The sequence below is a fragment of the Molossus molossus genome, unplaced genomic scaffold (assembly GCF_014108415.1).
Source record: "Molossus molossus isolate mMolMol1 unplaced genomic scaffold, mMolMol1.p scaffold_m16_p_13, whole genome shotgun sequence".
Taxonomy (NCBI): Eukaryota; Metazoa; Chordata; class Mammalia; order Chiroptera; family Molossidae; genus Molossus; species Molossus molossus.
Genome location: NW_023425348.1, coordinates 45,306,023 through 45,320,631, shown reverse-complemented (window position 1 = coordinate 45,320,631; position 14,609 = coordinate 45,306,023). Strand labels below are relative to the sequence as shown.

The 14,609-nt window shown below is 41.6% G+C and overlaps 1 protein-coding gene across 1 annotated transcript in view; it reads left to right on the top strand.

Annotated features, from left to right (window-relative positions):
* Positions 1-2,964: 2,964 nt before the first annotated feature.
* The window catches only part of MRPL48 (mitochondrial ribosomal protein L48), a 60,625-nt gene continuing 48,980 nt past the window's right edge, over positions 2,965-14,609 (top strand). Inside the window, exons 1-2 of the mRNA XM_036258394.1 lie at positions 2,965-3,118; positions 13,500-13,552. Coding sequence (XP_036114287.1) covers positions 3,098-3,118; positions 13,500-13,552 — 74 coding nt within the window. The 5' untranslated portion in view covers positions 2,965-3,097. The remainder of the gene's footprint in view (positions 3,119-13,499; positions 13,553-14,609) is intronic.

The window sequence follows — 14,609 nt, the reverse complement described above, 5'->3', positions numbered from 1 at the left end:
GATGAGACTACAGGCTGATAGATCAGTTAGAAGCCAGCACAATAGTTCAGATGAGAGACAGTGAAAGTGGACCTTGGAATGCAGATGTGAAGGTAAAGAGGAGGAGGCATTCAAAAAAGACAGAGAGAACAGTTGAAGATGAAGGTTAGAAGCTCCTATTTCAGTAGATCACATAGGTATTACTATCTTCTGAGGGATTTATTTCAAAATTGACCTTTCCATCGTGATTTTATAAAATCTGTACCTGTGTCTCCTAATCTCAGACTGCCAGGCAGGAGAACTACACTAGGCTGTTAGAGTGAATTTATTGTTTTTCTGTTCCTATTTTTCAGTACACATGTGATATATGGGACTTGGGCAGCAGCAACTACAAAGGATTCTTCCTAGTTCATTAGAAAAGTTTTTATGTTGAGTCATGGTGTAAACTATAAAACGTGGTGCAAGCTATTAAAAGGATGGGAAGAAGGGGGAGAAGATAGCCTCTCAGGTGCCCAAGTATTTCAATATCCCTATGCTGGAAGAGCTCTGTGCAGCAGGTACTCTCCCAGTAACCTGAACACAGGTTCTGGGCTTCTAGAAAGATTCTCGACTGAATTGCACACCTTGCTGTGTGGTGAGTGGTTCTTTGTACAGTTTCTCCCCTTCTTACAGCTTCTCTGATCTTACTAAACACATGAACTTCCCTCTTGCAGCCTCTTTCATCATCCTTTCTCCCTCTCTCCAGGGCTAGATAATCCCCACTCACTCAGCCCATCCTTGCACAAGCAGAAAACTCCTGGTAAAGTACAGTGTGGGGAGTCAGTACCATCCCTTTCTAACTTTTCCTAGGAGGCCAGCTCTCTTCCACCTATGGCCTTATATAATTTTTTCTTTTAAGTATGATTTTCTTTGTACTAAAACTATACCAAAAGACAGAAGCAAAAAAGTCCTACTGAACATAAATAGTTTTCAACTGGAGTTAGCTTAATGCATATATTTTCATTTAAGCCATAGATTAGAGCTATTGTGTCACCCTTGGGAAACTTTTTTATAATAGGTACCATAGAGGTATTACTTTAAAGGAAGTTTAACCTGAGATCAAACATATTCTTTTAAAGAGCCTCCCTTTATTCTCTCTTGTTCCCTAAGGCTTTCTCTGATGTGGTTGTGCTGAGGACACAGAGATACAAAAACTCTGAATATTAAGGGAGTAGCTGGTCACATAAAGTCAACATCAAGTGAGAAAAAAAAAAAAGTGAACATCAAGTGAAATAACAAATATGCAGTTATTTATTTATTTATTTTTATCCTCACCCGAGGACATTTTTCCATTTTTTGTTCAGATAGAGTGGGAGAGAGGGAGGGAGGGTGGGAGAGAGAGAGAGAGAGAGAGAGAGAGAGAGAGAGAGAGAGAGAGAAACATCGACGTGAAAGGGACACACCAAGTGTTCGCCACTCGCACGACCCAGCCAGGGCCAGGGCCAAACTGCAACCGAGGCACATGCCCCTAGCGGGAACCGAACTCAGGTCTCTCTCCAGTGCAGGACAACACTCTAACCGCTGTACCAAACCGGCCAGGGCAAATATGCAGTTATTTTTATTGTTGTTTTTATTATTATTGTTGCTACTGCTGCTGTTACTACTTTTAAAAAATTTATTATTCTTGTTCTTAGTAAAGGAAAAGGTGTAAAGACTGGTAAATGTGAATGGGGCTTCAGTGATAGGGAGTTTACTTTCTTGTCAGAAACTCTGCCAAGATATATATAAATATATTTTTTTATCCTCACCCGAGGACATTTTTCCATTTTTTATTCAGATAGAGCAGGAAGGAGAGAGAGGAAGAGAGAGAAACATCGATGTGAAAGGGACACATCAAGTGGCTGCCACCACATGACCCAACCAGAGCCGGGGACAAACTGTAGCCAAGGTACATGCCCTTAGCGGGAACCGAACCCGGGTCTCTGTGGACCGCAGGCTGACGCTCTAACCGCTGAGCCAAACTGGCCAGGGCAAGATTTTTCTAAAAATAATTTTTTTGCATGGCCGGTGTGGCTCAGTGGTTGAGCATTGACCCATGCATGCACCAATAGGTCACCAGTTTAATTCCCAGTCAGGGCACATGCCCAAGTTGTGGGCCCGTTCCCCAGTTGGGGGCATGCAGGAGGCAGCCAACTGATGTTCTCTGTCATCGATGTTTCCATCTCTCTTTCCCTCTCCCCTGTTCTCTAAAAATCAATAAAGGAAAAAAAATTTTGGAATCAAACTGGCGACATCTTGGTGCATGGATCAGCGCTCAACCACTGAGCCACACCAGCCAGGCTTTGCCAAGATTTTTTATCCTATTGTTTTATTAATCCTTCCTATGATGAAATTCCAAGGAGCTACAAAGGGAGATGTAAGTAAATCCAGAGAGAGATGCTGAGAGACATATCTAAAGAGACAAATTCACAGTTAAGTGATGCACTTAGCATAATGCTTTGCACACAGTGGTCACTCAATAAAGAATAGTTATTCCCAACTATTATTGTTTTTTAGAGACAGAGAAACATTGATTTGTTGTTCCACTTATTTATGCACTCATTGTTTGACTGTTGTATGTGCCCTCACCAGGATCGAACCCTCAACCTTGACATATCAGGAGGTGGCTCTGACTAACTGAGTGTCAGAAAAGTTTACTTAGGATCAATCAGCTTTTAAACACAGGTTAGAAGTAAGATCTGTCCTGTGCTAGAAGCTGGAATGAATTAATCAGACAGGGTCTCAGTCCTTGAACTCACAAAAATGGGAAAGGGATAGTAGCAATAAATAGTAATGGTAGACGAAATAGCAGAATTGTGTACCAAGTATCTGAGCAAAAGAGATGGCAATTAATTCTGCCTGGAGAAAGCAGTGAAGGTGACACTTGAGCTGTACTGAGGGCGGAGTCGGCGGGGGATTTCTGGACATTGAGTCTCAGAAGCTGCCGGAACCAAGGTGCTGCAGGAGATGAGTGAGTCTCGGTCGGATATTGTTACTGGACCCGATCGAGGCTGTTCCGTCAGTGTTATCAGCCGCCCAGAGATTGCAGCTGTTTGGGCTGATCTTCAGCTTACACAATAACTGGCCGCAGCAGCAAAGGATGAACGGAGCTCTGGGAAAGGTAACGTGGGTTCCACGCACGCCCGGCACGGGGGAGGTAGTGAGGAGAGCAGAGCTGGGAGGTGGTCCCGGCTGTCACCGCCTCTGCAGACATCCGGGTATATAGACAATGGCGAGAGCAAGGCTCTTCCCAGCAGCACATGCGGCATCTTGTAATGAAAAGGTTGCGCTCCCTCTTCAGACATCCGGGTGTATAGACGCTGGCGAAAACAAGGCTCTTCCCGGCAGGACTTGCGACGCCCTTGTAATCAAAGGGTTGCGCTCCTTCCTCTCGCTTGGCCGCACAATTCCATGCGCCACGGACCTCTCACTAGCTACCCTCGCCGCCCATTGGCCTGGAAAGAGAAGATTTCCCCACTATGGGAGTCACGACAGAAAGAGAGGCTTTAGTATGACCTTGAGCAGGTCACTTTATTCTTGAGTTAACTCATCAACTTCCAGAAAAATTTCTAAGAATACCGTTTTTGACTTGCTGAGCTGATTGAAATGTGAGACTACTTGGCGATAAGGGAAGGGTGGTAATAAAATACATTTTTACTTATAAAACCTTAAGTGACTGCAGTAAAACCGTTTGACCCACCATAACTGCATTCTTTGGCTTTCCCTGGTCCTCTTAACAGATTGAACAGATTTCTGTTATGCTCTTTCAATTGTATCATGCTTCTGAGAATAGTGACTTATTACTTTTAAAAATATCTTTTCTTTATTGATTCTATTATTATTATTATTTTATCCTCACCCGAGGACATTTTTCCATTTTTTGTTCAGATAGAGTGGGAGGGAGAGAGAGGAAGAGAGGGAAAGAGAGAGAGAAACATCGACGTGAAAGGGACACCTCGAGTGGCTGCCACCCACACTACCAACCAGGGCCGGGGACAAACTGCAACCAAGGTACGTGCCCTTAGCGGGAACCGAACCTGGGTCTCTCTGGACTGCAGGCGGACACTCTAACCGCTGAGCCAAACCGCTGAGCCAAACCGGCAGGGCTCTTTATTGATTCTAGAGAGAGAGAGGTAGGGAGAAGGAGAGAGAGAGAGATAGAAACATCGATGAGAGAACGACTGGCTGCCTCCTGCATGGCCTCCACTGGGGACCAGGGCCACAACCTGGACATTTGTCCTGACCAGGAATCGAATCCGGGACTTCTTTGTGCATGGGTCGATGCTCAGCCAATGAACCACACCAGCCGGGCAGTGACTTATTTTTTTTTTTTTTTTAGCAATTTATTTTAAAATTTTAGGTATTAATTGTAGAGACTATATCTCCATGATGCATAGATTAGCATGATCATTGCTGCTCATGGATCTACTAGTAATTATTTTGGGGCAGCCCCTGAATTTCTCTAGCTTTGTTCCTTAAGGTTCCAAATCTCACTTCATTCTGTATGAAATAACTCAGTTGTTCACTCTAGCCAAATTGTGAGAACGGAGCCAGATCTGGTGAAAGGATAATAAAATCAGAAAGTTTCAAAATTCTGTTGTTAAAGACAGTCAAATTGGTGACTCCATGCTCCTGCTCTATTTGCCTTGATTCTGAGGAATGCTGAAAGGGAGGGATCATTTTTCAAGGAATACTGTTTTTTGACCATTCTATACTCCAGGACAGCTCATGAAAATCTGTCATTAGGCCATCACCTGAAGATATAAGGACATCTAGGGCCCTTCCAAGTCTTATGCCACTGTTTCCTTCTAGACTCCTTTGTAGACTACTCTTCCATCTGCCCTGCTGCTTCGTCCAGATAATCTCTCCTTTATTTGCTAAATGCTGAATTCCTGATCCTTGATCTTATGGAGCCTTCTCACTTGTAGTACCCTCACCCCCTCTCACCACTAATGTGCCTATTTTTTTATTCCAGCTAATGTGCCTATTTATTTTTTTAACTTCTAACTGGTATTATGTTTTGGTACCTAATCATGTACAGTCTGTGCTCATCCTTGTCTCAGCCTGTCTGGAAGTGTTAGTTAATACTATACTAGTATTAGTTAATACTACTCAAAAGGAAAACCAATGGGATTTGCATCAGAACTGGGTTCTATCTCTTTCTGACTGTATGATCTTAGGCAGGTTATTTGACCTCTCTCTGCTTCAGTTTCATATTTGTAAAATGCAGATCATTATGCCCACTATATGAAATTGTTTATAATCTAAAAGATTGTAAAAGACAATGTAAGAGTACTTTGTAAGGTGTGAAGGACTATACAGATAGAAATATTGATATTATTCTATAATTAATAAACTGCTTCACTTGCATAATTTCATTTGATCTTTATACTTTTTTTCTTTATTGATTTTAGAGACAGAAGAAGGGAGAGGGAGAGAGAGATATAAACAGTGATGAGAGAGAACATCAATTGGCTGCCTCCTGCATGCCCCACTCCTGACTGGGGATTGGACCCACAACCTGGGCATGTGCCCTGACCGGGAATCGAACCAGTGACCTCTTGGTGCATGGGTTGATGCTCAACCACTGAGCCACACCAGCTGGGCTGATCTTTATAATATTATGAGATGATCTTGGCAGGTACAAGATGAGGAAATGGGAGCTACTGGCAATATCTGGTACATAATAGGTTCTCAAATATTCTCCTGAGTGCCAGTGAATGAATGTCTTGCTTATATGGCAATAGCCTCTTAAGTGGTAGTACTGAGAATAGAGCCTAGATTTTCTACCTCTCTAAGACTGCACTGCCTTTCCTTTTCTGAGTATTTCACATCTCCCTAGTTTGATGATAATCTTGGGTTTCTTCATCTGTGAAATGAAGAATGAAAGCCTTCTTTGACCTTCCCAGTTGTTAGTCCTCCCTCTTTTGTGACCTAGACAGTCCATCATACTGATCTCATATTGCAGTGTAATGAATAATTTGCACATTTATCCTTCTCACTAGAAATATTTAAGGGTGGGCCACTGTATATTCTTCATGTCTGTATGCATTCAATCTACAGTGTACTTGGCTTAAGGCATGTACCTGATCAATATTGAGTAAGTGAATGAACAAAAGTTGACACTGCATGGTATGTACATGGTAGAGCTGAGACTAGTATTTCAAACTCCTATCTCAGTTCTCTTTCTTTGGGACCCTAAGAGGTTTTTATCTTATAATCATTTCAAATTTTAGGTGAGTAAGAAGCCCAACTTCACTGGAATAAAACCATGGAACCCTGGCCAGTTTGGCTCAGTGGTTAGAGTGTTGGCCCAAGTACTGAAGAATCTTGCATTTAATTCCCGGTCAAGGGCACCTACCTGGGTTGCAGGTTCAATCCCCACCCCGGTCAGGTCATGTGAGGGAGGCAACCAGTCAATGTGTGTCTCTCATATTGATTTTTCTCTTTCTCTAGCCCCCCTTCCACTCTCTCTAAAAATCAATGGAAAAAATGTCCTCAGGTGAGGATTAACAAAAAATAAAAACAAAAAACTGGATGGAATCATGTACCTCTCTGAGTTAACATAAATAGTAGAGCAGGGTGGATCTGATCAAGATACTAATGCTGATTTTGATCAAACCAGGAAACATATTGATTAATCAAGATGAGAGCTCAGAAAGAGCAATGCTGGGGACAGATCTCATAGTTCAAGTGAAAACATTGAAAGCTAACATGGAACAGCCCTGGCTGGTTTGGCTTAGCGGTTAGAGCGTTGGCCCGCAGACTAGAGAGGCCTGGGTTCAGTTTCCGCTAGGGGCATTGTACCTTGATTGCAGTTTGTCCCCGGCCCCTGTTGGGGTCGTATGGGTGGCAGCCACTTGATGTGTCTCTCTCACATGGATGTTTTTCTATCTCTCTTCCTCCTCTCTCCCTCCCGCTCTATCTGAAGATGAATGCAAAAATGTCCTCTGGTGAGGATAAAAAAACAAAAAAACAGAAAGCTAACATGGAGCAGAGTTCATATGAACAAATGACAAATCAAAACTAACAGACATGAATTAGGAGGACATAGGAAGATAGGAAATATAAAATAAATTTATGGTGCCTAGAAGGGCATGGAGTCCAAAATCCCAGGAAAATTGTCAAGAAATTCACTATATCTTGCTCATTACTAGACTGTAAGCGGAAGACTGGGACATTTTTCTATTTTGTTCATGATTTTATCTTCAGCACCCATCACACACTAAGGTATATGTTATATAATAAATGAGCTGAACAATCACCACCACTGTTATAACTGCTACCTATTTGACCATTAATAATGTGCCTTATGCTTGCTAAGCCCTTTTTATATATTATATAATTTAATCATATCAACAACTCCACAAGGTAAATAGTTTTATAACCTCTTTAGAGATAAGGAAGTAACGTTTTTATTAATTCAACCAGTAAATATTTATTGAGCACTTGCTATGTGTAGAGAATGTGCTAGATGCTGGGATGCAGCAATTTCCTGTTTTCATGGAACTTATATTCCTAGCAAAAGAGACAGACTAATTAAATATATAACTTTTTGTGATAAATGCCATAAAAGAAAGCAGCCATTCTGGGTGCTGTATGAATGTGTAACAGCAGGATCTAAGCAAGTCTGAACAGTCAGGAAAGTATTCCTGAGGTTGTTACATGAATGACTAAGACTTAAAGAATGATAGAACTGTTTTTTCTTTTTTTAAAGAATGACAGAATTTACATAGTGCATGTGCAAAAACCCTGAAATGTGAACACACTGGGAAATTGGGATGGAGAGAAACAGTGGGGCTTGGATCAAGGGAGAATGTGCAGAGAAGTATGGGGATGAGAGTTGAGGGGATAGTAGGGGGGTGTACTTAAATTTCAGGAGATGGCCACAGGTGTTTTGGTTTTGTTTTAATTTTTTTTCTTTATTGATTTTAGAGAGAGGAAGGGAGAGAGAGAGAGACAGAAACATTGATGAGAGAGAACATCAATTGGCCACCTCCTGCATGCCCCCCACTGGGGATCAGGCCCACAACCTTGGCATGTGCCTTCACCAGGAATCGAAACAGCGACCTCTTAGTGCATGGCTCAATGCTCAACCTCTGAGCCACACCAGTCGGGTGACCACAGGTATTTTGAAACTGAATTTAGTCCTGGAGAAAGTTAGGGAATTGGGCTTAACAGAGCTCAGCTATGGCCTAAAAGTGCCATCTAGCAGTTACGGTGTGAGGCCAGATATATATATATATATATATAGAGAGAGAGAGAGAGAGAGAGAGAGAGAGAGAGAGAGAGAGAATTCACATACCATAATATTCACCCTTTATTTTATTTTTTTAAATATGTTTTTATTGATATTTTAGAGAGAGAAGAAGGGAGAGAGAGAGATAGAAACATCCATTGGCTGCCTCCTACACACCCCCTACTGGGGATGGAGCCTGTAACCCAGGCATGTGCCCTGACTAGGAATCGAATCGGGACGTCTCAGTCATTGGGACAAGGTTCAATCCACTGGGCCACACCGGCCGGCCATCACCCTTTAAAAGTTGACAATTCAGCCCTGGCCAGTTTGGCTCAGGGGTTAGAGTGTCAGCCCATGGACCAGAGAGGCCTGGGTTCGGTTCCTGCTAAGGGCACGTACCTCGGTTGGGGTTTGTCTCTGGCCCCGGTTGGGGTTGTGAGGGTGGCAACCAGTCGATGTGTCTCTCTCATGTCGATGTTTCTCTCTCTTCATCTCTCTCTCCCTTCCGCTCTATCTGAGGATAAAATGCAAAAAACCCTAAAACATAAAAGTGGACAATTCATTGATTTTTAGCATATTCACAAAGTTGTGCAGCTATCACTACTATCTAATTCCAAACCATTTTGTCACTCCAAAAAGAAACTCTGTACCCATAGCAAGTCACTTATCATTCTCCAACCCCTCTGTACACCCCCTGGGAATCACTACTCTACTTTCTGTCTCTATGGATTTGTCTGTTCTGGTCATTTTATATAAATGAAGTCATACAGTATCTGAGGCCATGTATTCCTTAAGTGACTTGCCAAAGATCATACAGCTCTTAAAATGGAAGTGCTGATATTCAAACCCAGGTCTCTGTGAATCTGTAACCTGTGCTCCTAATTGCCATAAAGATTCAGTGCAAAGACAGACTTGGAATAGAATGGCTAAAGGGAAACTATAAACAAAAGCAGTTTTGAAAGAACTTAGGAAAAGATCAACTAGAACACGGCTACTAGCTATGTGCATTAAGCATATTAATTCACCTTTCTGAGCTTTGGTTTCCTCACATTAAAATGGGAGTAAAAATACCTACCTCAGAATGGTTGTGAGCATTAAAGGAAACGATGTTTGGCATATAGCAGGTGCTCAACAAAGAGTAGGGTTATTTAGGCTATTATTAGCATATTAATTTCACTAATATGAATTAGTATTACTCTTTTGAGAGGTAAATGTGGCAGAATGGAAAATATGGCTTGGGATTCAGTCAGACTTGAGTTTGAATTCTTGGCACCTCTTACCAAGCCTGTAACTTTGGGCAATTGACCTGAGCCTCTGTATTTTCCTCTATAAAACAGACAATGATCTCAATAATACCTCTATCAGAGGATTGGTATAAAGTTTAATTGAAATGGTATGTATAAAGTGCTTAGCACAAAGGATGTACTCAATAAGTAATAACGAAAATGCTATTTTAAGTAAGATTTGTTAATATATACATACATTCTGTTAATCTTCATAAAACAGCTCTCAGTTTCTTGCCTTATGGGCCCCTGACCCACTGCTGGCACCACCCACTCTGGGGCTCTATTGTCTGAAGGTACTCACGAATTATAGGTTTTGTCCCATGATTTTGCTTCTTTGGTAGCTGTGAAATCCTTTCCCAGTTCTTGTCTCCCAAGCTCCTGAGACAAGTATTTTTGTAACCCACTGCAGCAGCTGTGTCCTCATTCATTCATTCACTAGCGTGACTGTCCTCCTCTTCCATTTGCTCCAGAGCTGGAGCTGCTCTTCATTTGCTGACTAGGAGGAGGGGGTATTTATGGATGCAGTCCCAAAATAGATTACTTTGTTCCTGATAAATAATGCCGAGCATTTCAGGGAGAGGAAGCACATTTGCCAGAGCTGAAAAGGGAGTGTTCACACCACAGTTTGAATGTCTTCCAGAAAGTGTCAACCTTTAAGCCTGGCTTGTAGATAATTACATCCTTTGCTATTGTAGAGACTCAGAAATCTAAACAATTAAAGTGAGGAAAAATCAGTCTCATCTAGATCTTTCTTCCCATCCAATACCTGCTCTGGATGAAGTGACCCATTTAAGAATATATTCTGGCCCTAGCCAGTTTTTGCTCAGCGGTTAGAGCATCAGACCCTGGACCAAAGAGTCCCTGGTTTGATTCCTGGTCAAGGGCATGTGCCTGGGTTGCAGGTTCGAACCTCGCAAGTCCACTGTCAAGGTTGTGTGGGAGGCAACCAATTGATGTGTCTCTCTCACATCAGTGTTTCTCTCTCCTCTTTCTCCCACTCTTTCTAAAAATCAATGGAAATATATCCTCGGATGGGATTAACAACAACAAAAAGAATATATTCTATTCATGGAATTTCTGTTCTGTTTGTGCCTGGAGGAACCTAAGAGTCATCTGCTCTAACTCCCAGAGATGGGAAGTACTAGCCATGGTATTGTTGACAAAAGGTTGCTGCCACCAATCCAATGCCAACAGGAATCCCCAGTTTGGGGTATAGTGAAGAGGTAGAAACTTTATTCACATGAACAGTTTTGCAAACCTGGGAAACAGCATCTGATGGAAACTGAAAGTGACCTCTTGAATACAAAGGAGAGGCCCACTTATATAAAGCCCCTGCTCTGATCCTTGATGGGTCCATTTTTATGCAAATGAGGAATCCAAATTTGAACATTCTGATTGGTGCAAATAGCACTGTCTTGGTTGGTCAGAATCCCATATTCTTGATTGGCTGTTATGGGGCTGCTCTGATTTGTCAGTAAATATGCAAATGAGGATGTAGTTATGCAGTTCTGATCAGATGAAGCACGTCTCAGTCCATTGGTCAAAATACAGTACTAGGAACTCCTCTATAAGGGTTGATTCAGAAGCCAGGAACACAGTGCAGAAAGCTGCACTCAGTCTATGCCTTTTCCCTGAGATGATGAGGGCATGAGGCCTCTGTTGGCAAATGGATGATAGACTCCGGTTAGGAATTGGGAGCCAGTTAACTATGAGGAGTCCTTTGCAGTTATTTTCCTTCTTGAGGTTCACAGTATGGTGGCTAGTGGTGTGGAAGCCAGCTGGAGTTCCTGTCTCCTGGGGCTCACGGTTGCCTGCTCTCTATCTTTTATGTTAGATGAAGCATTTTGCACACATACTTTACAAAGTCTTTAAGTATCTGATTTAATTGTGATTTTTAGGATTGTCTATGTACTTTGCCCTCCCTTCCATCTATTCATATCCTTCCCAACCTTCATGACCTCACATTCTCTGGGAATTCCTAAATTTGGTAATTTTCTAAGCAACCAACACATTCATTTATGTGAAAGAAGGTGAAAAAATAGAAAATTATTTGCTTTGAAGTCAGAGAAACCTAAGATCCTATGCTAGTTCTGATAGTAGATGTTTGGCTTTGGGTAAATTACTTAATCTCAGTTTCCTAAACTGCAAGTGGGATAATCATATTTAATCTATAAGGGAATTATGATTTAGACACATGTAAGGTACTAAAAAAAAATTGTGGGTGTTTGCCCGGCCAGTGCAGCTCAGTGGATTGAGCATTGTCCCATGGACTGAGAAGTCCTGGTTTGGTTTCCAGTCAGGGCATATGCCCAGATTTCAGGCTTGATTCCCAGTGTGTGTGTGTGGGGTGGGGGGGCATGCAGGGGGCAGCCAATTAATGTTTCTCTCTCACATCCATGTTTCTATCTCTCTCTCTCTAAAAAAAATAATGTGGCCCTGGCCGGTTTGGTTCAGCGGATAGAGCATCGGCCTGCGGTCCTGAGAGACCCGGGTTCGGTTCCCGCTAAGGGCACGTACCTCGGTTGCAGTTTGTCCCCGGCCCTGGTCGGTTGTGCGGGTGGCAGCCACTTGATGTGTTCCTTTCACGTCGATGTTTCTCTCTCTCTCTGTTCCTCTCTCTCCCTCCCACTCTACCTGAACAAAAAAAAAAGGAAAAATGTCCTCGGGTGAGGATAAAAAAAATAAAATAAAATAATGTGGTTACTTGCCCTTGACTGGGAATTGAACCCTCGACCCTTTGGTCCAAGGGCTGACCCTCTAACCGCTGAGCCAAGCCAGAGCCATAAAAGGCTTTCATTTATTTACTTATTTACTTATTTCTTTCTTTCTTTATTTTCATTAATCCTCACCAAAGGATGCCTTTCCATTGATTTTAAGATAGAGTGGAAGGAAGGAGGGAGAGAGAGAGAGAGAAACATCAATGTGAGAGAGACACATCAACTGGTTGCCTCCCGCACAACTTCGACCAGGGCCGGGGATCCAAGCTGCAACCCAGGCACGTGCCCTTGACCAGGAATCGAACCCAATACCCTATGGTCTGCGGGCCAGTGTTCTGATCGCTGAGCCAAACCAGCCAGGCTATAAAAGGCTTTTAACATATATTGAAGGAATTGAAATTGTTACCCACAGTGGATAGGATTTTCTCCTTAAATTATGGGACCTTAAGGACATTTAGTATTTATTAACTAGTTACTTTATAAAAAGACTTATTCACCCTGACCAGTTTGGCTTAGCGGTTGGAGTGTTGGCCTGTGGACCAGAGAGTCCTGGGTTTGGTTCCCACTAAGGGCACGTACCAAAAAAAAAAAAGACTTATTCTGTTACTCCCTTTGTAAAGCTGTACTGGTGATCTTTTGAGTAGGTGCCCAGTAGGACAGACTGAGATAGAAATAACTGGGGAGGAGGAACCTCAGGGAGAGAAGCTTCCATTGCTACAGCCTCCTCTCATAATTATTGTTTTGTTGATGTTGGTATCATTATTATTAGTATTGAGAAGGATAGTGTGTTGTAATAGAGACATAGCCTTTAGAGTGAGACAGTCCTTTTAGCTGCTTATTAGCCATAATTTATTGGACTATAACTTCAGTGGGCCTTAGCTGCCTCACCTGTTAAATTGCTTTGCAGTGTTTTGAGAATTAGGGAAGAAGTTAAGAAAGTATATCGTATGATGCCTGTGCTTGGCAAAAGCATAATAGTTGTTGACTGATATTAGAAAAAATAGATCAAATTAGAAAGCAGAAATAAGTTCTTTTTTAAAAAAGGCAGCTTGGAAAGAGGGTCTTCTGTTTTTTTTGAGCATTTTCTGTAGTGGGTAGAATAAGAAAAAAAAGATGACCTTGATTTGCCTGCATGTTTACTAGACAAGAGCTTTTTGGTCCTTTTAGTTTGTGTACTATGAGTTTCTAGCCTCTTTATGAAAAGATGCTTGGAAGTTTATCAGTGCTTAAGATTGTCCTAACGTGGTTGTTTTGCTGTAGGTGCTGTGTTTGAAGAACGATATCATTTTTAAGAAAGCCTTTCCCCTTTTAAGGTAAGGATATTAATAACAGTAGTTAAATATAGTTAATATTTGCATTCTGATAGGTAGTTCACACAGCATTTTTCTTTCATCATCTCCATTTGCATGTCTGCTAAGCATCTCAAGCATGAATTCCCCTGCCATCTTACTCTTCACCCATTCTCAGTGAATGACGACTCCATTGATTTAGTTGCTAAGGCCAAAACCCTTGGAGTCATTCTTGACATTGTTATTTCCCTCACTCTACATCCAATTCTTTAACAAATCTTGTTGGCTCAACTTTTGAAATATTACAGAATTAAACCATTTTCTCACCTCCAGTTTCAGGTTTCATACTTTCTGTTTTGCTATACTACTAGGGACTAGCTCCTTATCTTCTTAACTACAATTATCAGGCCTTCTAACTGGTCTCTCTGCCTTCACTTTTGTCTTCTATCCTTCATACTAAAATCAGAGTGATTCTTTGAAAATCAAGTTAGCTCATGTCACTTCTCTATCAGAACTTTCCCATCTTAATCAAAATAAGATCTACAATCCTACCATGACTTTACAAGTCTTTATATAATCTTTTCCCTCATTGTATACTACTACTTACTCAGCTTTAGCCACAGTGGCTCCCTTTCTATTCCTTGATGATCTAAGTACTCTCCCACCTAAGGATCTTTGCACATTCTCTCCTCAGATAGACATATGGTTTACCTTCTGACTTTACTCAGGTTTGTGCCCAAATGTTATGTCATCAGAGAGGACTTCCCTGACTATCCCCCCAATCAATCTCTATCCCCTTACCTTATTTTCCATAGCAGGTATCACCACCTGACACATTTTATATATATGTACGTGTATATATGTTTAAATTATCTGTCTTCCTCACCCTGCCCACTAAAATGTAATCATCGTATGGATAAAGACTTGCTAGTTTTGTTTACTACTATATCCTTAGGGCCTAGAATGGTATCTGACACATAGCAGGCATCTAATAAATATTTGTGTAATGAATTAATAGCTCTTCATAATGATCTGGTGAAACAGGTGATATTATCTCAATTTTATACATAAATAACTGAGG